Genomic DNA, 26,993 nt, shown 5'->3' on the forward strand with positions numbered 1-26,993 from the left:
TGGGTTTAGCGTCCCCGGGGCGCTGTTTGGCTTCACGATTACTGGATGTACTCCATTACTTGTACACATCTACCTTTGACCTAATTCTAGGTAGACCGCCCATTTCTGGCTTGCGTTTCAAAGCCTTTAAAATGTGGCGTGACCGCATTGCAGGCCAATCGACCCTCTCCGGAGTAAATCGTAATCCTCCCTCCTTACCCCGGCGTTCTTCGTCTCAGCTCTCCCGCGACCCCTACAACGCCCGTCCCGGCATTACCCCGACAACCTCCTCGACCTCATTGCTCGTGTCTCCGAATGACTCAACCGCCTCGCTCCCAGGAACCGCACGTCCACCTAATGGCACGGGATTCAGGCAGACAAGTGCCCAGCGACCGCGTCCGGCGGTGATCCCCGATCCGCTAGAAGTATTGAATGGAATCATTCGGAAAGAGAAACAGGGCAAAGGGGCTCTGCAGCTCCCCGCAAATTCAGAAACACGGCCACAAGAGTTAGTGAAGGCCATTGACTTTGAGGGATTGAGCTTGGAAGAATTCGTGGCGAAAGCAACCCCGAAGCCGACCAGAAAGTCCCCTGGTAGTGATGTCAATGCGCAAACGATTCAACAGTTCGAGCAGGAACGGGATAAGTTTCAGGATCTCCATACCGCTATAAGCGGCTGTGACGATGTCTCCAAGTCAGTGGAGTTGTACCTGAATGACTTCCAAAATGAGTTAGGAGCCGTGTCCGCGGAGATTGAGACATTGCAAACCCGCTCTACCCAGCTAAATGCGATGCTGGAGAATCGGAGAAATGTGGAACGGCTACTTGGACCAGCGGTGGAGGAGATTAGCATCTCACCAAAAGCTGTTCGTGCGATTGTTGAAGGTCCTATGGATGAGAACTGGGTGCGTGCCCTGAATGAAATTGACGCTCGGACCACCGGCATCGAAGCCAAAGCGTCTTCCTCAACCGGTTTTAAAGCAATAGAGGATGTACGGCCACTCTTAATCGATGTGAAGAACAAGGTAAACCCCCATAAAAGGCTCATGATACAGGCTTTGTATTGACAAATATAGGCGATCGAACGAATTCGAGACTATCTGGTGTCGCAAATCCGGGCAATGCGATCGCCAAACATCAATGCGCAAATCATCCAGCAACAGCGATTGGTGAAATTCAGGGATCTTTATACCTACTTGTCAAAGGTGCATCCAACTCTTGGTGGGGAAATTTGCCAGGCGTACATCAACACCATGCGCTGGTACTATACGTCCAATTTTACTCGCTATCTCCAGGCTCTCGAGAAGATCAAGATCTATCCGAGTGATCGCAATGAAGTACTTGGAGGTGAATCTTCTACACACAGAACAGGTAAGACCAGCAATCACATTGTCTCTCGAACAATCTTAATGATCCATAGGAGGTATCCTACCGGGCGGCCGAGCTGGCTCTGCCGCACACGACCCATTTTCTCTAGGTCGACGGATTGATGTTCTTCGAAATGGGAACCAACCTGCCATCTCCTCCTACATTGCCGAGGAAGATCACTCCTATCATGGGATCGAACTGCCCTTCCGGAACTTCAACGTTGCCCTGGTCGACAACGTATCTGCAGAGTACTCTTTCCTCACTGAATTTTTTTCTCCTTTGACATTCCATGAAATTTCGCGCAAGGCCGGGGAAATCTTCGAACCGGTGTTCACCCTTGGCCGAAACCTGACGAAGAAACTCATTGAAAATACAAATGATTCGTTGGGTGTCTTGATGTGTGTCCGTCTGAACCAACACTCGGCTTTTGAATTCCAGCGGCGTAAGGTTCCCGTTGCAGACTCATATGTGAATGGAATCAACATGCAGCTATGGCCGCGCTTTCAGGTTATCATGGATCTTCATGGCGAGTCACTCAGACGAGTTGGTTCCAACACTGGACGAAGTGCGATGTCCGCTCTCTCCATCGCAGGCGGAGACGATTTGAAACAATCATCTGCACCGCACTTTCTGACCCAGCGGTTTGGCCAGCTCCTTCATGGAATCTTGGTGCTCAGCAGTGATGCAGGGGATGACGAGCCTGTGTCAAATAGCCTGGCTCGGCTACGCTCCGAGTTCGATTCCCTCTTGGCGAAGCTGAGTCGAAATGGCACCGACGCAAAGCGCAGAGAGCGATTTCTTTACAACAATTATTCATTGATCTTAACCATTATTAGTGTACGTTTTCTCCCTTATCTCGTTTTCACTAGATGCTTATTGAATCCCAGGATACCCAAGGAAAACTAGCGACCGATCAGAGAATGGTGAGTTGTTGTATATCCACTAATTGATCTACTGAGCTCGACTGACGGCCCTTTAGCATTTGGACGAGATGCTGAAAAGCTGCAACAAGCGTTGACTGCATAGCGACTTGCCCTAACATAAATTCCCACTAGTTCTGTATGAGCGCTTTCATGTATTTGAACATAAGCATCTAATCCACTTTATAATTTTTCTCGAACTTTGTCGTTTTCATGTTGTGCCGCATAAGATGTATGGCGTGACTAAGTCGTAATGTTGCTGGTGGACTCGGAGTGCTGATCGGCAAGATCTCCGCTCCGCGGGGCCTCTCCCTTATCTGCAATTGCCGGTTGTTGCACCTCACCTCTATTTTCCTTCGCAAAAATGCTGGCGCGTGGAATTGCAAAGCGCAGCCCGGTGCTTCATCGCTGCTTTTCCAGCGCACAGGCTCGTCCTGCTGATTTTACCCATGCAGTGAGTTCCGCCCAGCTGTTCTTCGCGCAACACCATCGAGAACAGCCGAGAAGCTTCGAGTTCCCCAATTAACGTGGTATAGGTCATCGGCGCTGGCGTTGTTGGACTTGCAGTTGCGCGCCAGCTAGCAGCACACGAAGGCACCTCGACAATTCTCCTGGAGCGCCATGATGCACCGGGAACGGAGACAAGCAGTCGCAACTCCGAGGTGAGCATCTGCGGTGTTTCATTACTAGACAATAACTAGTGTGACCTCAATTGTGGATGACATAGCTAACAACCGTTTTTTTATTTTTTTTTTATCAATATAGGTTATCCATGCAGGCCTCTACTATCCCGCCGACTCCCTCAAAACAAAGCTCTGCATCCGGGGTCGCAATATGATGTATGACCTTTGCTCGAAACACGACATCCCCCACCGCAATACAAAGAAATGGATTGTCGCCCAAACAGAAGAACAATGGGAATACACTCTGCGAGTACATGAACACGCTCAATCCTTAAGCGATGCACCAACCCGGCTCATCGGGGCTGAGGAAGCAGCCCGTCGCGAGCCAGATGTCAAAGCCGATGCAGGCATCGTCGAGAGCCCAACAACCGGCATCGTAGATAGTCATGCCTTGATGATCTATCTACATGGAGACTTCGAGAACAACGGCGGTGATTGCGCATTCAAGACACGTGTGGCGAACGTCGAGTACATCCCTGGCGAGGGATACAAAATCACTGCTGTTTCAGATGAAGACGGCTCCATCACTTCCATCACTGCAGAGACGCTTATAAACAGCGCTGGCCATGGCGCGTGCGCTATTAACAATCTGATTCTCCCGAAAGAGCGCCATCGAACCCCGGCCTATGCAAAGGGTACATATTTCTCCTACACCGCATCCCGACCGCGCACTTCTGTTCTGGTCTACCCTGCGACATTACCCGGCCATGGTGGTCTAGGCACTCATCTTACACTGGATATGGGCGGCCGAATCCGTTTTGGACCGGATGTGGAGTGGGTCGATGATCCAAACGATCTGAAGCCTAGTCCCGCGCGCATGGAGCAAGCTATTCCGGAGATCCTGTCTTACATGCCTGGTGTGGACCCTTCGGCTATTGCGTTGGACTACTGTGGTATTAGACCTAAGTTGAGTCGTGGTGGTGGAGTGAACATTGGAAAGACGTTCCAGGATTTCATCATCCAGGAAGAAGAAGGATTTCCTGGTTTTGTCAATCTGCTGGGTATTGAGAGTCCGGGTCTAACGAGCTCGCTGGCCATTGGAGAGATGGTTGATGGCATCCTTTATCGGTAAGTATGCATGATATGCATACTACATCGTCTCCAGATTCAATTGCCTCTAGAAGTGCAGGGCAGGGGTTGTGAGCGCCGTGGAAAAAAGCGATGCTCATACCTAGTATATAGACAATGCAAGTAATTACTGAACTTTGTGCCAGTATCCAAAACAAGCCGTGTCTCTGTTATGAAGGGTTGTATAGCCCTCAAGTTGCTGAGTAGAAGTATTGAAGATAGACAGTAATACCCATATACCTAGACGGGCTTGGAACCACTGAAGTATGATAGCCAAGGCGATTTCAGCCCATTGTAGCAGCCAGCTCCTCGAATACTTTCCCAAGCCTCTGATCTTCAAGCCAAGAAGTAACACCCTAACGCCAGGTGAATCCATGAAAAGAAATGACTCTCCGCATAAAGTCTTTCCCGTCACTGTATCATGTAGTTCGGGAATTCCAGATGTCGGAAACCATTACCCACAAAAACCGGGGTAATAAGCCCGAGTCCTTACAAGTACGTATTCAAGGCATAGCTTCTGCATATCCTGGTTCACGGCCTCTTTCTACCATTCTGCCCATTATGCACATTCTCGGCCTTGCAAACGGAACGCTTAATGGCAACTCGGAGATCCTTCTCAAAGCCGCCTTAATAGCTGCCGAGAAGGCCGACTCGTCCATTACAACTTCATGGATCCATGTCCCCTCCGTCTCTGTGCCCCGAAACCCAAGACCTTTAGAGGGCGCACAAGATGTCAGCATGGGAACAATTGGCCAGACCGGAGTCGATGGTGACACGGTCCTAGACGACCGCAGAGATGTACTCAATGCAATTCTGACAGCCGATGCTCTGATCTTCGCAACACCCATCTACAGCCACCAACCAGCAGGTACCCTCAAGGCGTTGGCCGATCGAATCCTTGGCCCATTCACCGATGCCGCGTTTGTGCAACGAGTACTTGATCACCAGAAGGCAGGCGAACAGATCTACCAACATATCAAGGTTGATAGCCGCATTCTAAAACCTAGAATCGCTGCTTTCATTGCCGTGGGCGGGTCCCCCTTCAAGGAGCAGGTCACCATGGCACTGCCTACTTTGCACCAATTCGTCTACTCTCTCCATGCAAAGGTGGTAGACCAGCACGTATTCCAAGGCTATGGCCGTCCAGGATCGGTCTTATTGCGTGGAGGAGAAGCGGTTATCAGAGCCGAGGAGCTGGGTCGAAATGTGGCGAGCCAAATTGGCAAGACTTTTGATGAAGCGGAATACTTTGGACCGAAAGATCCTGCCAGCTGCCCATACTGCCACATGTCTAAGGTCGAGATCGACTATACTGAGGATAATGATGTTGGTTGCATTACCTGCGGAGCTCGGGGAAGGCTTGTTATTGGAGAGAATGGACGGATCCAGCCTGTTTGGGAGGCTGACTCCACAACAAGCTGTATCACGTTCAAGGGCAAGCTTCAGCACCTTGATGATCTTCGCGATGCTGCCATGCAGGAGGGACCGGCGATGGATGCTGACTCAATTAAGGAGGAGCGAGAGCGGTGGGCTCAAGTCAATATCGCCAAAGTCCCACTCACGAGCCATTCCAGAGATATTTTGCAACAGAATTAAAGCGGGGGCGAGGGCTGTTTCACGCACCCTATTTGGAATCAACCTTTTACCCAGAATGGTCTGCGACATAGATAACCTACCAAGAAGCAGCGTTTGATGTATACTACTTCATCAGTAAAGATGTCTTTGATTTGAAGTGTGCGATTTGGCAACACATACTTCTTCATTCGGATAAATCAAATAGATCGCATGATGTGATGTCAGGTGGTGAAAATGAAACAAGTAATATACACAAAGAACCACAGCGGTAGACATCCAGAAAATCATACATGGCTAAACAGAGTTCATTCCACATCCATCAAAACATCACTCATGATATGAAGCACATACGAGAACTTCTTGACACTCCACTTCCCCGAGTCCTTGAGAAGACTCGCGAAATCGAGCAAAATTCTCCGAGCAGATTGGTAACCCCCTTGCAAAGGCACGCCGCGAAGGTAAATGGTAGCACCATTACGAATGAAGTTTATGGCAGGATTATCCGTCGGTGAGAATGATTGGCTGCCCCTGGGTTCCATAAAGCTGGTGAATCCTTCTGTTCCAACCTGCTGCCAGTCGATGTCATCCATCAAATCAATAGATCCGACGCTGGATGCCGTGTTTGCGGAATCGGGCACCATAAATGTATATAGACCTAATACCAGGGCGGCAGAGAAGATAGCAAAGACTGAATGGAAGGTTGGATGGTCGGATGCTTTGCGGTTGATCATAGCTTTATAGATGTGCGCTGCATGTAGACATGCTCGTCTAGCAGCGGGGGTCTGCGACCACTCCGCAATATCATCGAGTGCTTTTCGTGCTGGCATTGGTCCGGCTCGACCGGCTGCGAACTCGAAGATCTGAAGATCAGCCGTCAGGGTCATGCACATGTGGTGCCACATGACGAGAGAGTTTGGATTGAGTTGAAGGAGGGATTCGCCGTATTCTGTTGATATTTGTGATTGGAGGGATGGAAGACATCGGGATCGGCCGTCCATTGCGTAGGTGTGACAGGGGGCGAAGGGATAGCTGGCACGATTGGAAAGTAGGCGATGGTAGGCTTCTGATTGGCGTAGTTGGACCATTGCAAGCACGGCTTGGATACTAAATTCGTCCGTAGGGCCTTCTAGGGTGGGGATGTTGATGTTTTCTGACGGCGCCAGCACCGTGGACATGAGGATTCTTTTGCCACCGCGGATGAGCTGAGTCCAGCGCATTGATGAGTGTGCGCGGAAAAGAGCTTCATTGCAGGGCATGATGATTTGTATTGAGTCGGGGGTAACAATTGGACTTGTTGAAAGTAGGGACGAATACCAGGAATCTAAAAGAAGAAGACCAATAATAACTCTTTTTAAAAAGGAATTAGTAGTTATAACAAGAAAAAGGGATGCTACTTTACCTCTTAGTAGATTCAACTTTGCTCCAGGCTTTCCATCGCATATCAATGTCAGGTACGCCTTCAAAAAGGCTCATGTCAAGTATTTGGCCCTCGGTTGCAGCAAAGAGGCCATGTCGTTGTGTAATCTACAAGGGTGAGTATTATTGCAACAACAAGAGTATCCCCATCGCAAGTTTTACATACCGACATAAGGTTGACATACAGCATTTGGCACTGTTCCAAATGGGACTTTTCCTAGAAATAATCAGCGGCGATACAGATGAACGTAGGTTTAGAGGGACTCACTCCGGTTAAAACAGCCAAGTTCAAGAATAGTAAAGCAGTAGCGAAAATGGACATGGTGCTAGCTGGACTCTCCACGCCCATAGTGCATTTAGCAAGCTCGGAAGTGATCTTCTCAAGCACATGCTGGAAAAGAAAAGGTCAGTAGGCTCCATACCAAACATGGATCATGTAAACCAACCGTAAAATTCCGTAAAACAAACGTAGATGTGCCCTTAGTCCCCAGAAGCATCATTCCAATGAGGCACATTACATAGAGGAGGGGCAGACGGGTTTTCTTTGCAGAAAAAGTCGGGAGGTGAACAAACGGTACAAGCGGATGAAATGTGCGGAAGAAAAGGTCTAATGCCATATCCAATACCTCTGCCGGAGGGAAATGAGGGAATGGAGTCGAACTCGAGCCAGACATAGCAGGGGAAGCACCATCATTTCTTGGCGACTGCATTTGGGGAAAGGCAAATGACGTTTGGGCAAATGCTGCCTGAAGAGAGCGTCTACAGTCCTCATCAACCCCATAACGTGACCCTTGAAGTAGATGAGTATCGTTGAGAGGACCCGGAGATTTAACAGAGAAGACGTTGTCGACGTTGGTGTACACAATATCACGCCAAAGGCTGTTCATCAGCCGACCAGTATAATTCGGCGGTGCAAGCCAGCACCGCTGTACCTTGGCAAATCTTTCGTTGGGAATATTGTCACTTCCAGCCTTGCCGCTGTCAACTGGATGTCGATTTTGTTGATCTGGTGTCATCACCATACTGTCTCCCATCATAGGAAAATGACCCAAATCCAGCGATCCATGATTGGAGCCTCCATCTGTGCGAGGCTCGAGCCATAATTGCAGCATATCATTGGGTACATCCTCGAGCCCTGCACCACTTTGCTGCATAGTTTGATCTGCAGGAGTCACCTCGTTCCAGCCAAAGTACGGCTGTTGTTCATCAAGCAACATGGGGTGAAGATCGGCATCGGCTCGGCCATGCTGCGCCGATATATTCGCGAGAAAGTCTAATGGTGAATGAGGTATTCCCGGAGTGGAAAGTGACATATCGCGCGGAATTGGAACATTGGAAAGTTGGTGCGCATCAGCACCAGTGGTGGGTAACAAACGCGTTCCATTCTCTATACCAGGGCCAGTTATCATCGGCGAGGCCCCGGATACAGCGGAAGAGTATTGATTTGGTATCTGGTTTGCCGCTAAATCTTTCGCTTTGGTCCCGGCAGCCGCGCCTGCTTGATTGTGGCCTTTCGCATGGCGGCTCAGGACATCACTGTTTATATTCGTCAGATTACCGCTACATCATATATTGCGGTCGTTCGATGGAATCATTTCGCGTATCACAAAATCTTACCTTCGAGAAAAGCTTTTATGACAGACATTGCACTCATAGGGACGCTCTTTGGTGTCTGGATTGACGCGTCAGAATAGAATTAAATTTCATGCGGTCCGGGAACACTGACGTGACCGCTCATGGCGTTTAAAATGCTCAGTCTTCTTGAACCGGCGGTCACAGATGGTGCACTTTCGAAGGACCATGACGGAGCTTGCAGATTAACTATACATCACAGAAGGCACATGTTCGTCTCTCATTGCAAGAGCAAGGGTGAGCAAAATAAGAAACTTAGCTCACAAGTTGGGACGGAAGAGGGGGAACCTTAGTCAGCTCTTGGGGTTGAGCCGATCGCAGCTCAAAAGTGACGACTCTCCTTTTCTATTCTATTGGGTCATTCAAGTGGTGGCTAATTCTACCGAGGATGTGCCGCGAGGCATAACCAATCAAGGGACGATGGCATAAACATAGGATGTGGCTTGGGCCCCTAGTGTCCAAGCTGCTGGGAATTCCCCGTGGGGTGAGAAAGGCCCCGGACAGTGCTCCGAGCCCTAAGGCCATTTAACCGCACACCATTACTGGTCCACAAAGTAATATTTTATTTCAGCAAAGAGAGGAAATAGATTGGAGTTGAAACGTTTGCAGAAATTATACAATATAGCCAGTATATCTTGCAACTCTGTGGGAATATCTGCATCGTGAGAAAGGAATGCTGAGTCAGCTGGCCTTATAACGATGCCATTGGCTGCACGCCGCAGTATACCGGCAATTGACAGCAGGCCCCGAATGCCGGTCCATGACATCAGGAGGCTGAAGTTGACTAGGTCGAGCCGAGACAAACAAGATGCATAAGCATGATACATTCTTAGGGACCAACCGCCTCCGCCAGGAGATTGTCATCATAGAATGTCTCGATGTGCTGCTTGCGAGCCTCCTTGTCTTCTTTGACCCGTTTAAGAATCTTCTGGATATTCGGGTACGAGGAGAATTTGTCCTGAGCAAGTTTGATTAGCGATAATCTATGCCTCGATTGGTAAAACTTACTGGCAATGCATCCCACACCTTCGGGTCAGTTCCTTGGTCTTTGAAGGTGCCACAGCCGCTTCGCGCATACTCCGTGAACAAGAATGTACGGCTGCTTTCCACCATGATAGTCATTTGATCTTGGATCATCAGTATTACAGTTGCGGTTATCAAGTATGAGGAAGCGGTAGCTCACCTTCCAGAATTTTTCGAGGTTCATTCACCTGATTCCTCATCTCATATACGTACGCCTCGTTGAAGTTTCCGTGGGGTGTATGACTGATCTCTACACTGCCACCACCGGGGAGGAAGTCATCCGAGCGACCAAGCCCGTTCCCATAAAGAGAGGCCAAGAACTCCGTAGCTGAGTTACGATGGAAGTATGGCAGGCGGAAGGTGTTGGATGCGACATCCCAGCGGGGACCAAACCACAAGAAATCCGCCAAGGGGGTCACGGGGTCACGAGACGCGGCTGTTAAAACGCAGTTGACAGATGGATCGGTATGGTCGATGGATGTTGCATTCTGGGATGAAAACTTCGTCAAGTCGTACTGATATGATTATCTAGTGTCAGTCTGATTCCAAGATCCAGAAGCTGAATATGCAACTCACCTTATAAGGCACAACATTTCCATGCCAGGCCACCAGATCGAAGGGGCTGTGATCCTGTGCAATGGCATTGTACAATCCGTTTGCTTTATTCACAATAGACCAATTTTCGTGAAGGTTTTCATCGATGTAGGCAACAGGATGCAAGAAGTCACGCGGATTAGCCAGTCCGTGGCCTCCTAGTGGCCCCAAGTCTGGCAACTCCCATCTCGAACCCCAGATCTCTGTGATATAACCACGAGCAGAATCATGACCAGGTCCTAGTCGGACTGCAAAGCGGATACCACGAGGAACCACACAGATTTCACCAGGTTGCAAGAACAATTTCCCTAGTTCGGTCTGAATATCCAAATTACCCAGTTGGGCAACGATAAGGAAGTCGCCGTCTGTGTTGCAAAATGCGCGGTGGTCCATATCTGTGTTAATCATAAAGACGTAGAGAGCAATTCCCTCGCGCAAATTAGGGTCTCCACTTCCACCCAGCGTGTGTAATCCGTCAACGAAGTCGATTTTCTCATCATCCTTTGGCAGGGGAAATGGAGCCCATTCACCTTGTTCTGCCAATGTCTTCACTTTGGGGTTCAGAGTCAAAAAACAATTCTCGATATCGGCTTTGTGAGGTATGTTGGCCGTGTAGCCATCTATATCATATTAGCATGTATAGCCAACTTTACGTGCCTAGAGACATACTGTGAGCTGCAGCTGGCCGTACCCGGTACATGTAAGTACTGAAGTTGGCATGACGAGGAGCTGCGAAGGCTGAGTAGGTTATTCCCTCCGTGTATAACCCAAACCGAGCTTCCTGAGGGTTGTTTTGGCCTGCTGGTAGAGTTCCCGGAATCACTTCGGATTGGTGACGGTTACCAAATCCGGCCATGTATTCGTAGGGATCGTTGTCTCTTGTTGGCTTGCGAGTCATAGTGTCTGTGTAGTGGAAGACCTTCTGCAGGTCTTTGACCGGCTTTCTTTGCTGGACTGGCGGAGCAGTCATTTTGCGAATGATATACAAGAGTATAAGCTGTAAGCTTCAAGTTAAAAGTCAACAATGAAGAAAAGACAAAGCCTTGATTAAGAATGTGTTTTATTTCAGCATTGTGAGACATGGAGACCCATGTGGCGTCCACATCTTGCAGGACCCACATTGGCCCCATTCACCTATCGAGATCTCGGGTCAGGTTTGAGCTTGATCGGAACCGCTGTTTTGCAGCATGGGTCCTTTGCGGGGCCATGTGAATGTGGAGCAATTTCACTACCATGGCAATGATCTTGAAGAAGTAGAGAATGACGAAGTTAGTATGACATGTCTTGCTACTAGAACGTAGAATCTGTTCCCGAACACAATTTTTATAGTTGCAATGCTTTAGAAACTGTTAATCATTTGTACTTAAAATAGTAGTAATATCTCTCTATGTTTGATGCTAGCCATGGATAGAATTCAATGGGGAATGTTCTAGGGCGCCTTTATGATGATCTCAATGAATTGCCAGAACATCATCCACCATCCGCGATGAAGCGCCCAAGTAGTTCACTGGGTCACAAAGTTCACTCAAACGCTGTTGGTTCATCTTGGCCATAACTTCTTCCTTCTCAAGAAGGCATTCGAGCAAGGTCCTTCCCTTCTCAATGCTTTCCCGACAGGCTTCATACACAATATCATGCGCCCTCTGGCGACCCACGTATGGTGCCATACCCATCATGACAGCCTCAGCCACGATTAATCCCTTGGTGGAGTGGAGGTTTTCCAGCATCTGCTTGCTATTGACGGAAAGTCCAGAAAGTGCAAAATGTGTTTGAGACAAGGCTCCAACAGCGAGAACAAAGCTCTCTGGTACAGCGACCCATTCCAAGTGCCAAGGACCCGAGGCACGTTCAAAGTCAGCCACCATCCCATCAAGAACAAGACCCGCGTTTGAGCGAAGAACCTTAGACGCGGCCAGAATAACTTCGCTAGAAATCGGATTGCGCTTTTGAGGCATGGTTGACGATGCTCCTCTATGTGGCACGAAAGGTTCAGCCACTTCACTAAGCTCATTCGAGGACATGATAATGATATCCAGGGCTAGCTTTCCCATAGAACCACCCACTAGGGCAAGGAAATTGGTAATCTCAGCCACACCGTCGCGTGCTACATGCCAAGTAATCGAAGGATCGGTCAGATCAAGCTCTTTTGCCAATGCTTTGCGTACGCGAAGGCCATCGTCGCCATTTCCTAGAGATGCAAGCGAGCCTGCCGCACCGCCGAACTGCACCATCAAAGTCCGATCTCGAAGCTGTTCCAGTCTCTCCAGGTGTCGCTTAAAACCAGAAAGCCACACAGCGCATTTGTATCCAAAGGTCACGGGTAGCGCATGCTGCAAGTGTGTTCGCCCTGCCATAGGGGTATCCTTGTACTTCTCCGATAGTTCGCGCAGAGATTTGATAACGTCCTTCAAAAGTCTCTCGACAATGTCCAAGCCTTCTTTCATTTGTAGCACGCTGGCCAGGTCCATGATGTCCTGCGTCGTGGCACCCCAGTGCACATACTTGCCAGCCTCCTCGCCACATATATCCGATAGCTGACGGACGAGCGGTAGAATTGGGTAGCCGACAATTTCAGTTTCGTGACGCAGCCGCTCGAAATCGAGGTTTGATTCTTGTACTCGCTGGGTCACCAGAGCCCCAATTTCAGATGGAATCACGCCACAATGAGACTGCGCTCGAGCCAATGCAGCTTCTGCATCTACACAGCGGCGGATGTATGCTTCATCATCGAAGACCTGTTGTGCAAAATATTAGTCTCATATATTGGATGTTCTGTCCATTAATTACCTTGCGAATCTCATCAGTCCCGAACAAAGTACGAAATATGCTCGAATCAATTGCACTGACGGAGCCAATTGACCTCCGTCCATTGGTAGTAGAGAATCTACTAGAGACAGAACTGACGAACGAAGGGGTCGCCCGTGATACAGGGCGCGCGAGACGTAGATAGATAGACATGATGCTAGATGGCGTTCGTCCAGCTAAAAAATTTCCAATTACAAAAGAACCAGCCTTGTCAAGATATTCCCCCCAAGTGCCAGGTGGTTCGGCCCACTGGATATGGGGGGCTTGGTGGTGGTCATTGTCAAGCCAGCTGCCCCACATGCCTGTATGTGGGGTCGATGGGCCAAGGCATCTTTAAGGCATCGACATTGAAATCCGTTATTAATAGATTAAATACCATAAACCAACAGCTTACAATGATGAAACACAAGGGCATAATAATTCAAGGAGAGAAGCCGAGTTGTGCCTAATTTAGCTTGCGTTACCAACTTCGGGAATACATGAAAGGAACGTTGTGAATGGCCCCATAACGCCCTAGATTAGCAGTGATTTGGATCTGTTGTAGGAAGTTTTAAGTTTGTTTTCAATTGAAGCATTTACGTAGATACGTTTATAGTTGTTCAAGGCTTACTCGCGAATAAAGAGAGATGCTACCCCCATACCGGTACTAATACTCCAACGTTAGAGAAGAACGGAACGCCTAGAACCAGAATGATCTTACCTAGCACACATGCTCACGATGCCCATCTCTTTGTCTTGTCTTCGGAGCTCAGAAAGAAGTGTAGCAACTTGCCTGGCCCCAGTCGCCCCAACTGGGTGTCCAAGAGCAATGGCACCACCGTTCGGGTTAACCTTGCTCATGTCTAGACCAAGCTTTTGGATGCAGTAAATCGACTGGCTTGCAAACGCTTCATTCATTTCCACAATATCAATGTCCTTATTTTCGATTCCGAGATACTTATAAAGATTCTGGATAGCGAAAATGGGCCCAATCCCCATTTCATCGGGTGCACAGCCAGCAACTTGGGTGCCGGCAAACCGGGCAATTGGCTTCAAGCCTTGGGCATCGGCCCAAGAGCGGCGAGCGAGTATGGTGCTCGAAGCACCATCGGAGATCTGTGAGCTGGAAACATGTAAGTTTTTATGATATGATATTACTGCCTTTGGGGATGCGACTTACGAGTTTCCAGCAGTGCTGAATCCATTCTCTAGCACAGGACTCAGCGTCGCCAACTTCTCTGCAGTCACGTTTGTACGAACACCCTCATCACGTTCAACGACCGTCATTGTCTCCTCATCAATACCTGGGCTAATTGATCTGACCATGATAGGAACGATCTCGTCCGTAAACCTGCCAGATCGCTGCGCTTCAGTCGCACGTCGTTGACTCTCCGCCGCGAACTCATCCTGCTCACGTCGACCAATGCCATACCGCGACGCGACATTTTCGGATGTTTGCAGCATGGGCAATAAACAATCTGGAGCATCCTTGATAGGTGACTCCTTTAGCGTAGGCGATACATCCACAGGTATCCCACGCGTCGAGTAATTCCGCGACATACTCTCCACACCACCACCAAGCCCGACATCGATCTGCCCTGCCAAAATTGAATGTGAGATATGTGTGATCGCCTGTAGACTGCTCGAACACTGTCTGTTGACTGTGTGGAAAGTCGTGGAGTTTGGAAACCCCGCAGCATTGAGGGCCATGCGCCCGGTCTTTGCGAAACCCAGCTCCGCAAGAACATTGCCAATCATGGCATCGTTGACTTGGCCCGGATCAATGTTCGCTCGCTTCACGGCTGCTTGCATTACCTAAAGAGTTTTCAGCTGAGATGCGAAAAAGACCAACAAAAAGTTGACTTACAGGCATCAGGATTTCTTCAGGGTACGCATCCTTGAATCCGCCCTTGAATGCCCGTGCGATGGGGCTTCGCACTGCGGAAAGCACGACCACATCGTTTGGACTCTTCTTGAGAATCTCTCCCGCTGTCCTTCGAAGCATATTTGAGGTTTGTCCACGTCAATTACAGTAAGCGGGCACGCAAGCTTCTTGAAGAGAAACTGGGGTATGCAGGATTGTGGATGTGGATCAGGTTGCTCCGAAAGTGGTGGGGCGCTTCGCGATGATCGTTGTCGCTTTACATCGCATTACATGGGTTTCCCGGCGGGGTGATGGAAGGTCGGGGGTTATTTTGTCAATAGTTTTCAATACATCATTGAAATTTAGCGTCATTGCCGCGGTTCTTAGTCACATCAACAGAGGACCCTGTACCCAAACGCACTCTTATTTGTGACTTGGTTTTCATGACGTCACAAGATATGGAGAAGTTTTCCTTCACACTTCACAGGTTATCTCATTCCCCATAATTCCTGTATCCCGCTTGATTCATCATCTCCAAATCCTCCCTCTCCTCAATGTCGTGGGACTTTGAGAGGATATCGCTCGGATGAAAGTAGTTGAACAAAAGACAACAAATCACCATCAACGTTGTATCAAAGACATACACATAAACCTCTTTGCTCTGCAGGTACCCGGAGTTCCCTTGAATGTATTCAGCCACGCGATAAATTGATCGAACTAAGATCAGTGCACTACCAGAATACAAGACCCTCATATACTGTGTCCAAGGAATTCGTGTCTTCACCAGTAGGTGCATTGGAGTCATGAGCATGCGGCGATGAAAGATGATCGAGACAAGGATGAAAACTCCAAAGGAAATGACCTGGACGAAAAGGCCCGCGACGATGATATTCTCGCCTAGGCTCACACTGGATGTGGTTTTGGCTGTAGCGAGCATGCCACCTCCTGTATCGCGATACTCGAATTAGTCCATTTCTCAGAAGTAACTAGCGATAAAGACCCTACCGCTACTTTGCATAAGGAATGACAAGACATCGCCCGTCACAAATATCTTTGTCAGCCATGATGGCCGTATGAGGGAGTTTGATTCGCCGTTCAAGAGGCGGATCACTCGTCCAAGGATCATATAGATTGACGCGGCGAAGAAAGAGGGGGCCAGGAGAAGAAAAAGCTCTTGGAGCACGTAGGGCATAGTTGTCCAGTCGGGGGTCTGTTTTGCACTGTAGTATCTCGCTGCATAGCCAACGGTCTCGACTGCAGGTGTACATCTGTTAGCTACCACATCGACGTAGATTTTGTTTAGTAGGCAACTTACAAATCACACCAATGACAAATGGGATAAAAAACCAGCTTCGCTTTCGAATCACCTGCCAAATGTGATATGCCGCTGAAAGCCCAAAAATAACTGCAAACGCGACAGCTGCGCTAGATGATGGGTCATAGTTGTAGAGCTTATAAGTCATTGTAAAGGAAACACATGAAACAACAGAAAGAAGACAAATTGACAGAGAATTGAAAATCTAGGAAAAGGAAGGACTGGACAATGGAGAACGATCTTTGAAAAAGTGCTTCTGTTTAATAGGAAAAAATATTGTCATGTTTACTGTTATGGAGATCATTCTTCATTTGGTAAACTAGCTAGCGTGAAACACTGCTCGCTTTTTCCAGGCAGCGATCAAATTGAATGTGGGCTTAAGCAGTCGAAAATAGCTGAACTGACCAAGCTCCTGGAGCTAGACTCTTTCTAGGACAAGTATACGAGATCTGGAACGAATGGAAGATTTTTCATCTGCAAACCATTGAGCCGTGGATACCACACGTAGATAAAGTTACGAGTACGAACGAGGCGATGGATGCAGCGATTGGCCACAGATTCGACGCCCCACATGGACCTTTCCCAACTCGGACAAAGACACGAGAACGAGATATTCGTGATAGAGATGCATCGTGGATACACGTACTCCTGAACTAGGCGGCAAAAATAGAAGATTAGTTCCACTTGCAGAAATAATCTATATAATTAGTCTTGTTCTCCCCAGGGCCTAGGACTTTCATTGCACATCATCCGCTTCTGCTTCTAGCAAACCAAGTCAATACTCCTGTTCAATTGACTACGATCATCTATTTTCCTATTTAATTTACTAAAGCGGTTCTCGGTAATCAATCACGATGAACTTTACATTTTACTACTATACCCCTTCAGCTGCGGCGGCGGCTATTTTTGTCGTGTTATTTGGGCTGAGTACCCTTCTACACTTCTACCAACTTGTGCGGACACGAACATGGTTCATGATTCCATTTTTGATTGGAGGAATTCGTGAGTTCCATATGCCTCTCTGGTCCTTTGTTTGTCGTTCTAACATTTGAGAACTGTTATAGTCGAGACTATCGGTTACATTGGTCGTTTACTATCCTCGCGCGAGTCACCTGATTTCACCAAAGGCCCCTATGTCATGCAAAGTGCCTTGATTTTGATCGCGCCCGCATTTTTGGCCGCAAGCATCTATATGACTCTTGGTCGGATCATCGTCATGACTGATGCAGAGCGATGCTCGGTTATCAAGCTTAAATGGTTGACCAAGCTCTTTGTGACCGGTGACGTTTTGTCTTTCTTGATGCAAGCCTCAGGTAGGTACTCGGTCCAAAGGGATGGCCATGTAAAGCAGTGTGCTAACAAGATAATAGGAGCGGGTCTCATGGTTGCGAATTCCAGCAGTCCAAGTACTGGTGAGCACGTCATCATTGGTGGTCTCTTCGTGCAGATTATCTTCTTTGGCTTTTTCACAATCACTGCTGTTGTGTTCCAGGCTCGGATGGCCAAAAGCCCCACTAGTCGCTCGATTGAGCTGGGAAATATCTGGCCTCGGCACATGACCGCCCTCTATGTTTCCAGCATTTTGATTTTGATTCGCTCGGTGGTTCGTGTGGTGGAATATCTCCAAGGATATAGCGGGTACTTGATGAAGCACGAAGTTTTCATCTATGTGTTCGATGCACTGTTGATGTTTTCAGTGATGATGGTTCTTCAGTATTCGCACCCCAGTGAGATCAACTGCTTGCTGGGCCGGGGCGAAAAGTATTCGGAAAAAATGATCAAGACACGGCAGTTCGTTCCTCGCTCAGCACTTGAGCTCGGTGAAGACCAAGTGTAGAGAATTGTTGCTTCTTCAGCGCATTTGAGTTCGTGATAGGTCTTTTTGTGATAGTTTCTTCTGTTAATGTATCTCAACTTGGAAAAGCTTGGTCTCAATTTCCACCCATCTCGGCTTCTCCAAGGTCGTTATATCTCGGAAGGGCAGGGCCCTACCTTAGTAAGTTTGTGGGTAGATACCCAATTATACAAGGAGTGTAGAAAGGTATGCAGGGTGACTGAAATGAAGAATGTCAGTCAGGAAAAATATCCACTTAGAACCCTCTTGTTAGGTGCTGATTCTCATTTCATTCTGTAGCCGAGGGGAGAACTTGTCGAGTCGCCCATTCAATGTGAGGTTGCCATTCAGGTTCCAATATTTGAGTGATATCCTTTGAAACCTCACGGCCCCAAGAGCCTATGGACCAGTTATCCCGTGCCATATGTAGAAAGACACAGTAATGGGCCAGAATGACCAATGCGAGAGGTTTCTTGGCTTTGAGATCATCGAAATATTCTTGTGAGGCTCGGATAGCCCAACCAGCAGCCATGGTCATTGAAGTAGGCTCGGCGTAGGTGAAAGCAGCAAGATCACGCAAGGATTTGATCGTTTGCATATATGCTACGGAGTTGATGTTACTATCAGTTGGGCTGCACTTGACTTGTAGTTGCTCAAGTCGATCCAGCGCAGCAAGAACGTGCTCGGGAATATCAACCTCAGGGGCTGTCATATCGAAGAGTGGTGCAAAGTTGCTTTCCTTCAAAAAGCCTGACTCTGCATCTAGCACTGTCTGAACTCCTCGTGCCAATATGAAGGCATCAGTAAGGGAATTCAAGCCCGGCATGTCTTCTTGAGTGCCCATGTTGAGAGCACTTGCTAGGCTAAACGCAAATGCTAGACCGGCGAAAATCATCATAGCTTTCGCATTGGATTGGCTAATGTTGCGCAGCTGATCGGAGAACATAATCAAGGCCGTGTTTTTGTGTGCTATGGCGACGTCTAGCCACATCACATGCCTTCCATCCTTACGCAAATGCGAAAGATGCAGGGCTGAAAGGGCCAAGATCCCGTGCATGAGAAATGGTGCATTTAGAGCTTCTTCAAGTACCGGCATTTCCCAGACTTGTCTAGTCTTTTCGCTCCGAGCAGCGAATTTGTGTGTGTGATTGATCCATTGGATTATGAGTTCTAGCTGCGTCATGTCCAACGAAGGCAAGTTGGGAATTGAACTCAGACTACCGGATAAATTCGAAGTCCATATATCCGAGTGGAAAACTTGAGATTCAGAGCTCGGCAATGTTTGAGTATCTGGTGGTGATTGAGCTTTCTTCCGAGATTTTCGGGTGCTCTCAGCAAAAAAGTGAGGGCCCAGTCCGGGATAGACACATGTTTCACGTCTCTGGGTGCAGTTGCTACATATTGGGCGTAGCTCATCGCACTGTAAGAATCATTAGTATGAGAAGGAGATGGGGATGAGATAATCTCGAACCTTAACGCGTCTAGTCTTGCAAGTCATGCAGCCATGTCGGGATTTAGTATGTCCCCGACGATGGTGCATCGTGCCCGGTGTCCCATATAAAAGGGAATATTGTTGTGCTAGCAAAGAAGCTGTGCGTATGCTGGTATTCTCAACAATCAAGGTTGGAAGGCATAGGCCGCATGGTGCTGGGAGGCAGCAATAAGATCAGATCCACATTTCAGCAATACCCGGATGCGGCGAGAAACACGAGTACGAGACCCCTCGCCGTATTTGCGACTCTCTGATTGGTGGATATCAAGTCACCCCACATCATTATGCGAGACGCGAGATCCACAGCCCTGCCCCAGCCCCCAAAAGCCACTCCAAGTGGCATTTAGATAATTTTACTGGGAATGTAAATATTGCGCCAAAAATAATATGCCCACCTCTATCATAGTAGGAATGGCTACCATTGGGAAAGGCATAGCCTGATTGAGTAAAGCATGTCGGATCTTGTCTCGTACATGAAAAGCGAGACCAACAGAACACTACAAAATCAGTGGGACACCTCACTAGTCCACGTCTGGGGGATCGTGGTGTTCCTAATCAAGAGTGGAGATCTAATCGGGTACATACTCGGGTATTTACTGGCTCACATTACGCTACCCAGTAATGAAGGTGATGCTAATGTAATGCCCACTGAAACGGCGCCTTTTCTTACCTATATCGCGGCTTAAGAAGGGTAATATTCTGTATGCTAGTCTGGGTTGTGAGAGGCCATATGTTATTTTACAAACAGAGAACTAGGTACAGAATTATTCTGCCTAAAGTGCAATTGCCGCGCTTTTTTAGACATGGGCTACTGAGGTGTTCAACTAAATTTATGGTGTTCAATGATTGATCTCCATGAATCATCCTCCTTCAAGAGATTTACTCTGCGACAATACCAGCTGCTTCACAACTCATATCTGCGCCTGAGCAGCAATTCTCACCAGCTATATGACTCAAATTTTCAAAGATCCAGCGCCAGGGCTCACACCATTACCCTCAGAAGCTTCGTTCTTCGCACTCATCTCCCAACCGCGTCCGCGATACCGAGCTGGCCAAACGCCCGATTTTCCAGGGGCCATGATACCATTCGGATCCAAACAGTCCTTGATTTTCTCGTTGAACTTCAAAAGAGCCCCATCATTCCAATTATAGGTGCCAGCAATTTGATCCATGAATGCAAGATGTGTACGATACTCGCCATATCCCTTCTTCGCCGCATCATCAATCATAGCTCGAAGACTCGCTCGTGCATTGCTTCGCATAACTGGATCGTCTCGGTTGAAGACGATTTCAACAATCAGATGCATTTCACGCAACCCCACAACGAATGTTGGGAATAAGTCCAGGTCAAACTCTTCACAACGCCGACGCGCGATATCCCACAGGGCCGTTGCATCTTCCCCTCGGACAGGTGAGACGGGACTAAAGGCTACATGTCCACCGTTTGCGTGCCAGTTGACCCAACGCAGCTCTTCGATCTCAGGAACTCCTGACGCGACACGGTCACGCGCCCAGAAATAGTCATCTGCGGGGAGAGTGGATGGGTCGATACGACGGGCACCGGGGATCTTCATGAATTCCTTTTCGATAATATCCAGCTTGTACTTGCGAATTTCTGGCGGACCATAAGACATGCCATAATACAGCCATGCGCAGTCACCGTGGGAAAGTTTCTTGGCGACATCGTGGATAATTTTATCAGGGACGCGACCTTTGCCGTTGTAGTAATGGCTTCGCGGCTTTCCCTCAAGGCCAACCTGGAGACTGACATGCCGAAGCTGAGCAACATTTTCGAGGATCATGGCGATACGCAGGGGGCGAATGATTTCAATCTGTGATATACGTTATTGAGTGATAATTAAGTCATTTTGGTCTGACTTACCAGCTGGGTTAGGTCTTCTTCCTTGGGAAATGTATAGAGCTAGAATCAAATGTAAGCGAATTTCTTCTCATAGTCGCGTACCAAAGGTGGCAAACATACATAGGCTTCATGGCCCCCAGGATTGGGCATCAAACCAAATCCCATCTTTGTCACGATTCCCAAATTTGACTGAGAAAACAGGCCACTATTTGAGATATCAGTATACGCATTCAACTTCGGCCAGAAGACGTACATACTCTGGAGTAGGTCCAAAGCCAGGAGCGAATAATTGCCAACTGTTGTTTCCCGGCAGAGCTCCCATGCCAGTCCTGATTACCTCGCCAGTCGGAAGAACAACTTCCATGCCAGAATGCATTCCCCAGTGATCTCCGTAAGGCGTATAACCGACACCACGGTCGACGGCATTTCCCAACACGGATCCACCTCCAATATCGGGGACATCGATCCAAAGATGTTTGTATCCACGCGCTTGGATCTCTTCATACAACGCAAAGTATGTGACACCCGGCTCTACAAGACATGTGCAGTCGTCGGGGTTTATGTCGAGAATTCGGTTCATTCGCCTTCCAAGATCGATCACGACTGCACCGCGGACTCGAGGGGCCGCACCGCCGTAGCCGTCTTTTGGGGAGTTTGTCAGTGTTTCGACCCATACCAGTGGAATTTGTAAAACAGCAGAAAACGTACAGTTCCGACCAATCGAGATTGGTGAAATTGGGATTTGATGCTCATTCGCCCATCGAACAATTGTCTGTACCTCTGCTGTACTACTAGGATAGGCTACAGCAGAGGCAACGAGGTCATCTTCTTCCGCCACATGCATTCCATCATGAGTGTTTGGATCTATTATGCGGCTTGCTTGCTTAGTACTTGATCTAGCATTATTAGTATTAAGCGTGCCATTTGCGCTTACTCTCGATGTACCTGATGAAAAATGAGTTAATTGGATATGCCTCTGAATTGATATCTGCGACTACATACCACCCGTCAACCAGTTTTGTTACCAATTCAACATTCTCTTGACCAATTTGGCCCCGAAGGTCTTTGATTGCCTGATGAAATGCAGAGCTACTGACACCCTGAGGCAATGCTATCTGTGTCCGGTTGCTCTGAGGCTTAGTAGCGATTTCAAAAATCCCAGTTTTAGCTTTCTGGGCCCGATCAAGCAATCTTTCTGGAATCCCGTTGTGTTTCTCGGAGAGGAGGGGCGGCGGGGAAACATTTTGCTTAGCAGTCATGGCGTATATGTTTGCTCCAAGATTAGGGATCTCTAGTCTGAGGTGACTAAAAACATGTATCCTTTGTAAGTTTCTATACCCTTCTCTTTATAGCACGCACGGAGGGGTAATTCCGATATTGAACACGTTGGCACATTGCAGATCTTGCGAGTGACTGACATGATTGGAGAACAGATAGCTCATGGCAAGCAGAAAGCGGAGAAATTTCACTTCTTCGCGCAGTGTGGAGAAGTAGACCAATACACTTCTGATAACCCCAGGGCTCTTTCCTAACCCCGCTATTACCCACCTAAACCCCACCTCTAGGGCCTTGTATATCAATTACTTAGTAGGGTCAAACGGTTGGCCCTTTCTACTACAAGGCTGCTTTATAGCCATGCAGTTCAAGCACTTTAATGTTGAGCGTTTTTGATAAAAATCATCAGTATATATGCTATTTGACAATCCTTTTACGATGATCACAATGCGCTTCATGTATTCCTCATGCACAACATTTGAATCGCTCTAAAAATTGTAGATCCTTTTTTTGTGCCGTGTCGACTCTTTTGAGACTAGACTGGCTTCCCAATCTAGTTGCAAGGCTGTGAAAGTCAAATTCGAATTGAGGACAGTCAAATGCAGGTATGTGCTCCTTAAGTAAGCGTTCTATACATGTTACCAATAGATTTGCTACATTGGTAGCTACCATGGGATGAACGCGTCTTCCCGTCCGACTTCACCGCCATGAGCAATGAGCAAATCAACCACCTGCTGATATTTCTGAAGATTTGCTTCAAAGAGTAGCATATGCTCCGTACGCCATCCACTCCCATACTCATGAATATACTTCCCTTGATTAGCGATTCGCGCAGCGAATATCGCGCGATCTAATGGTGTATGATTTGTCCCATCCCTCGCATTGACATTAGCGCCATTAACAAGTAACTTCTCAGTCACATCGAGGTGGCCGTTCCGTACTGCAGCATGGAGTGCAGTGCGACCTCCGATGGCAGACATCTTATTAATGTCAGCTCCCATTTCAATCAGAAATTCGACGATATCGGTCGCACCCGCCCATGAAGCACAATAAAGAGGACCTCCCTGAGGATGTCCATAATGATCTTCATGCACTTCGTTGGGGTCCGCGCCATGAGCGACCAATAATTTGACAATGGCGAGATAGTCTACGGGGTTGCCGGATATCTGGGTTGCTTGATAGCCGGCCCCATCAAAATACCACCCAGGACCTGGCTGTTCGCACATATAATCAGGGATATGATATTCACTCTCTCTCAGGGGCTCGCCAACGCCCGCTCGTGCAGCATACTGCAGGGGGCTCATCCCTCTTCCATCCCCTTCACTTGCTTTCGTCCCCATCTCGAGAAGCATCTTCACAACGGTATATTGCCCGCCTCGAGCCGCTTCCATCAATGGTGTTTGGGCTGCAAGGTCCATACAGTCACTCTCCATACAGTCTATATCTGCACCAAGTGATATGAGCAATCTCATGATGTCTTCATGCCCTTCAAAGGCGGCATAGTGCAAAGGCGTCAGGCCATCTCTGTCTTCTCGGTGGAGAGAATCCCGCAGGTTGGCCCCTTGGTCAAGCAGCCACTGAACCATCATTGAGTGCCCTGACTGGGCTGCATAGCTCAGAGGGGTCCGCTTTTCAGAACACTTTGCATCGAGTTTCGCTCCAAACTTGACCAGATACTGAGCAAATTCGAGTTGGCCGCCTTGTGCTGCCCAGCTGAGTGGGGTGCGGCCGTGGTAGTCGTCTTTTTTATTCATATCTGGCTTGAGACCGAGGGACACCTCATGATCTAGAAGCATTTGCCATATTCCAAAGTCCCCATTCTCAGCTGCGTAGGTCCATACTGTGCGGGAATCGGAATCGGTCTCGTCTCCCGCTGCTCCCAGTTTCAGAAGGGTTTGCACGCCTGATATTACGCCATATTTAGCGCACAGGGGCAGTGCAGAGCCATCATTTATAGATAAATTATTCTGAAAAAGACACTCCCCAAGGACAGTTTTCAGACGGCGGTTTGTCTGGAGAAGAGAGGCGATATCCCGATCTTTTTTCAGAAATGTGGCGATATGAAGAATTAACTCGTTAGGCAATCGAAGCATCGACATCGGACACATGAAGGAATGAAACTGAAACTGAATCTTTTTGCCAGGTTTTTTGCGCACGTTTCGGAATCTGGGTAGTACGATTGCCTAGCTTTCTGAACATTTTGGCATTTGAAGATCTCTATCACTATTGTTGCCTAGAGGTCCAACGTTGAGTCATCTCCATATCAAGGCCCCACTTCAAAGGTTTTTCTTTTTATTTTTTTTTTATTTTTTATACGCAGTCGTTTGTTGACTTCTCAGGTGAAAGACGAAAAGCAAAAATGGGAGGATGTTCTAAGTTCAAAGAAGCGTCCGAGATTGGATGACTCTTCTTCCTACTATCCTTTCCCTCTCCTCTAGACGAAGTCGTATAGCAAATGCCCTGAAAGCCTCTGTGGAAGAGTAACCTCAGTTCTTCTATAGTTCTCGCGGACCAATACGAAAAACTCTGGCCACTGGTAACGCCAAAAACACCGTCGGTGCGGCACCGCGGCAGCAATCGGGTCCTTATAGTCGCATGAGCACATGAAGTTCCAAGTGTCATTCAAGGAGGGAAAATTTCCATGTGTGAGGTCAGAAACGTTCGAACTTTGCGAGATGAGCCTAGATAGGCGTAGAAATTGCAGGCTGTGATTAGCATTCGTTCGACGACGTAGCCGAAATTCTATTTTCTGACCCAACTGGCCTCCACCACGTAGACCCCGTTCCAAGGCCTTATATCGCAGATAAATCACTGAGCAGAATATGTTGGATGACTTCTTAACAAGGATTCAATGACTCTTTTAGACCGCCTTTCACAGAGAGATTGGCAACCATGGACGAGAGAAAACCGATAGTCCTTGACACTTATTACGCCTGAAATTCCATCAAGGATATTTGGCCCGAAGAATCTCCCAGAGCAATTACATTCCCCTTAATCACTGAGCACGTAGGCCGAGAGTTGAGAGGAAGTCTTAATACCTTACTCCCGTTTAGGACTATCCACTGGCCATCCAGTACAAATAGCTTCATATTCGATAGAGAAGGTGAACTGGGGGCATGATGGCTAATGCTTGAATGGATATCAAAGTCGGTTTTAAAATAATTGAATATTCTCTGCGGCTAACCAGAGAACACATCATCGGGTTTTCGAACGTCAATGACAGACTCCTCTACAGTCATTGAAGCTATCAATCCGATTTGTCTCATAAATCAACTCATGAAAATTGCGCGTCAACGGCGTTAATCAATCAAAGCGGAAGGGCAATGCCTCATGCGATGGATAGCATGTACGTACTACTCAATGTCCAATAGATCCTGGAGTAACCCGGCGGCCCGGCCCGCGGCTTTAAGAGCCCCGTAGCCAGTAATGCTAACTTTACCACCCAAGTCGCATAGATCGACCCCTAGTTCAATGATTGAAGAAAATCAGGCACCAAAGATTGTGAGAGATATTCTCCTATTTAAAGTCAAGTATCGAAGCGCTGTGCCTATACATATGCTATTATACATGTGTGAAGTATAAAGGACCTAAAATCATTCGTGAATGCTTCGATTTTGGTTTAGTGGTCATTGTGGAGGACTCCGCCACCGACTTCGTAATTATTGTTCGTCAATCATAGATATTCAATGATTAAACAATTCATCATGATCTTCCTGCAGCCAAAGAAACACCTCTGGAAAGCAGTGGTCAATAGATCTATAAAGGCCTTGGCGGTGCCAAGGTAAAGTTCGAACAGGAGTAATGAAAAACCTAGATCTGTAGCAAGATCAATGCAGAACGAGTGGGGGACTTCCCATGATCTTCGCTGCTACACCGAATGGGGCAGATCTGACGTTAAATCCAACTTTTATTGAACTAATCTAATTCTCCGGGTCGCACGGGGAATTTTGTAAGTGCCGACAGATTCCTAGAAGGTGTCGGGAGGACCAGGAATGGCATTGCCGCCAAACAGAGTGAGATCCCGACAATTGCAATTTTGCTGCCGAAATGAGTCCCGGGTGTAAATTACGTGTTATATTACCGTCAATACAACGCATATTTCACATTCCGTTGGTTGGAGCAGGATGCGTAATTTTCAATCCCATCACAATAAATTTTGTCAGTAGAAAAGGTCGGATGATAACTTTTTTTTTGTTAGTATATGGGGATCGTGTGACATCCCACATAATCTTCCCACCTCCACATCCTCAAAAGTCCCCCAAATTTTTCCACCCCGCAAAGATGCAAGTGGTTTTGTTGCCTCCTGACTA

General features: G+C 47.9%; 12 protein-coding genes across 12 annotated transcripts; 4 read left to right on the top strand and 8 right to left on the bottom strand.

Annotated features, from left to right (window-relative positions):
* Window positions 1-131: 131 nt before the first annotated feature.
* N7484_009961 (putative GARP complex subunit (Sac2)) lies at window positions 132-2,365 on the top strand (the record flags this gene model as incomplete). Its single annotated transcript, XM_057120348.1, has 5 exons — window positions 132-1,004; window positions 1,056-1,350; window positions 1,400-2,184; window positions 2,217-2,270; window positions 2,327-2,365. 5 exons carry the CDS (start codon window positions 132-134, stop codon window positions 2,363-2,365), a joined length of 2,046 nt encoding a protein of 681 aa, XP_056969903.1.
* A 266-nt stretch (window positions 2,366-2,631) lies between these two features.
* N7484_009962 (NAD(P)/FAD-dependent oxidoreductase) lies at window positions 2,632-4,022 on the top strand (the record flags this gene model as incomplete). The annotated part of the gene is made up of 3 exons (XM_057120349.1): window positions 2,632-2,721; window positions 2,804-2,929; window positions 3,033-4,022. The coding sequence occupies 3 exons, from the start codon at window positions 2,632-2,634 to the stop codon at window positions 4,020-4,022; spliced, it is 1,206 nt and encodes a 401-aa protein (XP_056969904.1).
* A 557-nt stretch (window positions 4,023-4,579) lies between these two features.
* Window positions 4,580-5,614, top strand: N7484_009963 (flavodoxin family protein; the record flags this gene model as incomplete). The annotated part of the gene is made up of 1 exon (XM_057120350.1): window positions 4,580-5,614. One exon carries the CDS (start codon window positions 4,580-4,582, stop codon window positions 5,612-5,614), a length of 1,035 nt encoding a protein of 344 aa, XP_056969905.1.
* Window positions 5,615-5,898: 284 nt separating this feature from the next.
* On the bottom strand, window positions 5,899-8,811 carry N7484_009964 (FTFMHR domain-containing protein; the record flags this gene model as incomplete). The annotated part of the gene is made up of 7 exons (XM_057120351.1): window positions 5,899-6,940; window positions 6,993-7,117; window positions 7,176-7,226; window positions 7,278-7,400; window positions 7,456-8,545; window positions 8,627-8,681; window positions 8,736-8,811. 7 exons carry the CDS (start codon window positions 8,809-8,811, stop codon window positions 5,899-5,901), a joined length of 2,562 nt encoding a protein of 853 aa, XP_056969906.1.
* A 659-nt stretch (window positions 8,812-9,470) lies between these two features.
* On the bottom strand, window positions 9,471-11,228 carry N7484_009965 (uncharacterized protein; the record flags this gene model as incomplete). Its single annotated transcript, XM_057120352.1, has 5 exons — window positions 9,471-9,599; window positions 9,650-9,768; window positions 9,825-10,179; window positions 10,241-10,878; window positions 10,928-11,228. The coding sequence occupies 5 exons, from the start codon at window positions 11,226-11,228 to the stop codon at window positions 9,471-9,473; spliced, it is 1,542 nt and encodes a 513-aa protein (XP_056969907.1).
* Window positions 11,229-11,709: 481 nt separating this feature from the next.
* On the bottom strand, window positions 11,710-13,216 carry N7484_009966 (class-II fumarase/aspartase family protein; the record flags this gene model as incomplete). Its single annotated transcript, XM_057120353.1, has 2 exons — window positions 11,710-12,993; window positions 13,046-13,216. 2 exons carry the CDS (start codon window positions 13,214-13,216, stop codon window positions 11,710-11,712), a joined length of 1,455 nt encoding a protein of 484 aa, XP_056969908.1.
* A 453-nt stretch (window positions 13,217-13,669) lies between these two features.
* N7484_009967 (thiolase family protein) lies at window positions 13,670-15,047 on the bottom strand (the record flags this gene model as incomplete). Its single annotated transcript, XM_057120354.1, has 4 exons — window positions 13,670-13,709; window positions 13,764-14,165; window positions 14,223-14,857; window positions 14,910-15,047. The coding sequence occupies 4 exons, from the start codon at window positions 15,045-15,047 to the stop codon at window positions 13,670-13,672; spliced, it is 1,215 nt and encodes a 404-aa protein (XP_056969909.1).
* A 352-nt stretch (window positions 15,048-15,399) lies between these two features.
* On the bottom strand, window positions 15,400-16,369 carry N7484_009968 (RTA1 domain-containing protein; the record flags this gene model as incomplete). Its single annotated transcript, XM_057120355.1, has 3 exons — window positions 15,400-15,851; window positions 15,912-16,160; window positions 16,222-16,369. The coding sequence occupies 3 exons, from the start codon at window positions 16,367-16,369 to the stop codon at window positions 15,400-15,402; spliced, it is 849 nt and encodes a 282-aa protein (XP_056969910.1).
* Window positions 16,370-17,075: 706 nt separating this feature from the next.
* On the top strand, window positions 17,076-18,058 carry N7484_009969 (RTA1 domain-containing protein; the record flags this gene model as incomplete). Its single annotated transcript, XM_057120356.1, has 3 exons — window positions 17,076-17,223; window positions 17,286-17,534; window positions 17,592-18,058. 3 exons carry the CDS (start codon window positions 17,076-17,078, stop codon window positions 18,056-18,058), a joined length of 864 nt encoding a protein of 287 aa, XP_056969911.1.
* Window positions 18,059-18,344: 286 nt separating this feature from the next.
* N7484_009970 (Zn(II)2Cys6 transcription factor domain-containing protein) lies at window positions 18,345-19,595 on the bottom strand (the record flags this gene model as incomplete). The annotated part of the gene is made up of 2 exons (XM_057120357.1): window positions 18,345-19,475; window positions 19,527-19,595. The coding sequence occupies 2 exons, from the start codon at window positions 19,593-19,595 to the stop codon at window positions 18,345-18,347; spliced, it is 1,200 nt and encodes a 399-aa protein (XP_056969912.1).
* A 905-nt stretch (window positions 19,596-20,500) lies between these two features.
* Window positions 20,501-22,667, bottom strand: N7484_009971 (FAD-binding oxidoreductase; the record flags this gene model as incomplete). The annotated part of the gene is made up of 7 exons (XM_057120358.1): window positions 20,501-21,379; window positions 21,430-21,468; window positions 21,529-21,613; window positions 21,666-22,050; window positions 22,117-22,272; window positions 22,343-22,353; window positions 22,411-22,667. The coding sequence occupies 7 exons, from the start codon at window positions 22,665-22,667 to the stop codon at window positions 20,501-20,503; spliced, it is 1,812 nt and encodes a 603-aa protein (XP_056969913.1).
* Window positions 22,668-23,348: 681 nt separating this feature from the next.
* On the bottom strand, window positions 23,349-24,791 carry N7484_009972 (ankyrin repeat domain-containing protein; the record flags this gene model as incomplete). The annotated part of the gene is made up of 1 exon (XM_057120359.1): window positions 23,349-24,791. The coding sequence occupies one exon, from the start codon at window positions 24,789-24,791 to the stop codon at window positions 23,349-23,351; it is 1,443 nt and encodes a 480-aa protein (XP_056969914.1).
* Window positions 24,792-26,993: the final 2,202 nt, after the last annotated feature.

This window comes from Penicillium longicatenatum (assembly GCF_028827895.1).
Source record: "Penicillium longicatenatum strain IBT 33135 chromosome Unknown contig_6_segment0_segment0, whole genome shotgun sequence".
In the NCBI taxonomy this organism is placed as follows: domain Eukaryota; kingdom Fungi; phylum Ascomycota; class Eurotiomycetes; order Eurotiales; family Aspergillaceae; genus Penicillium; species Penicillium longicatenatum.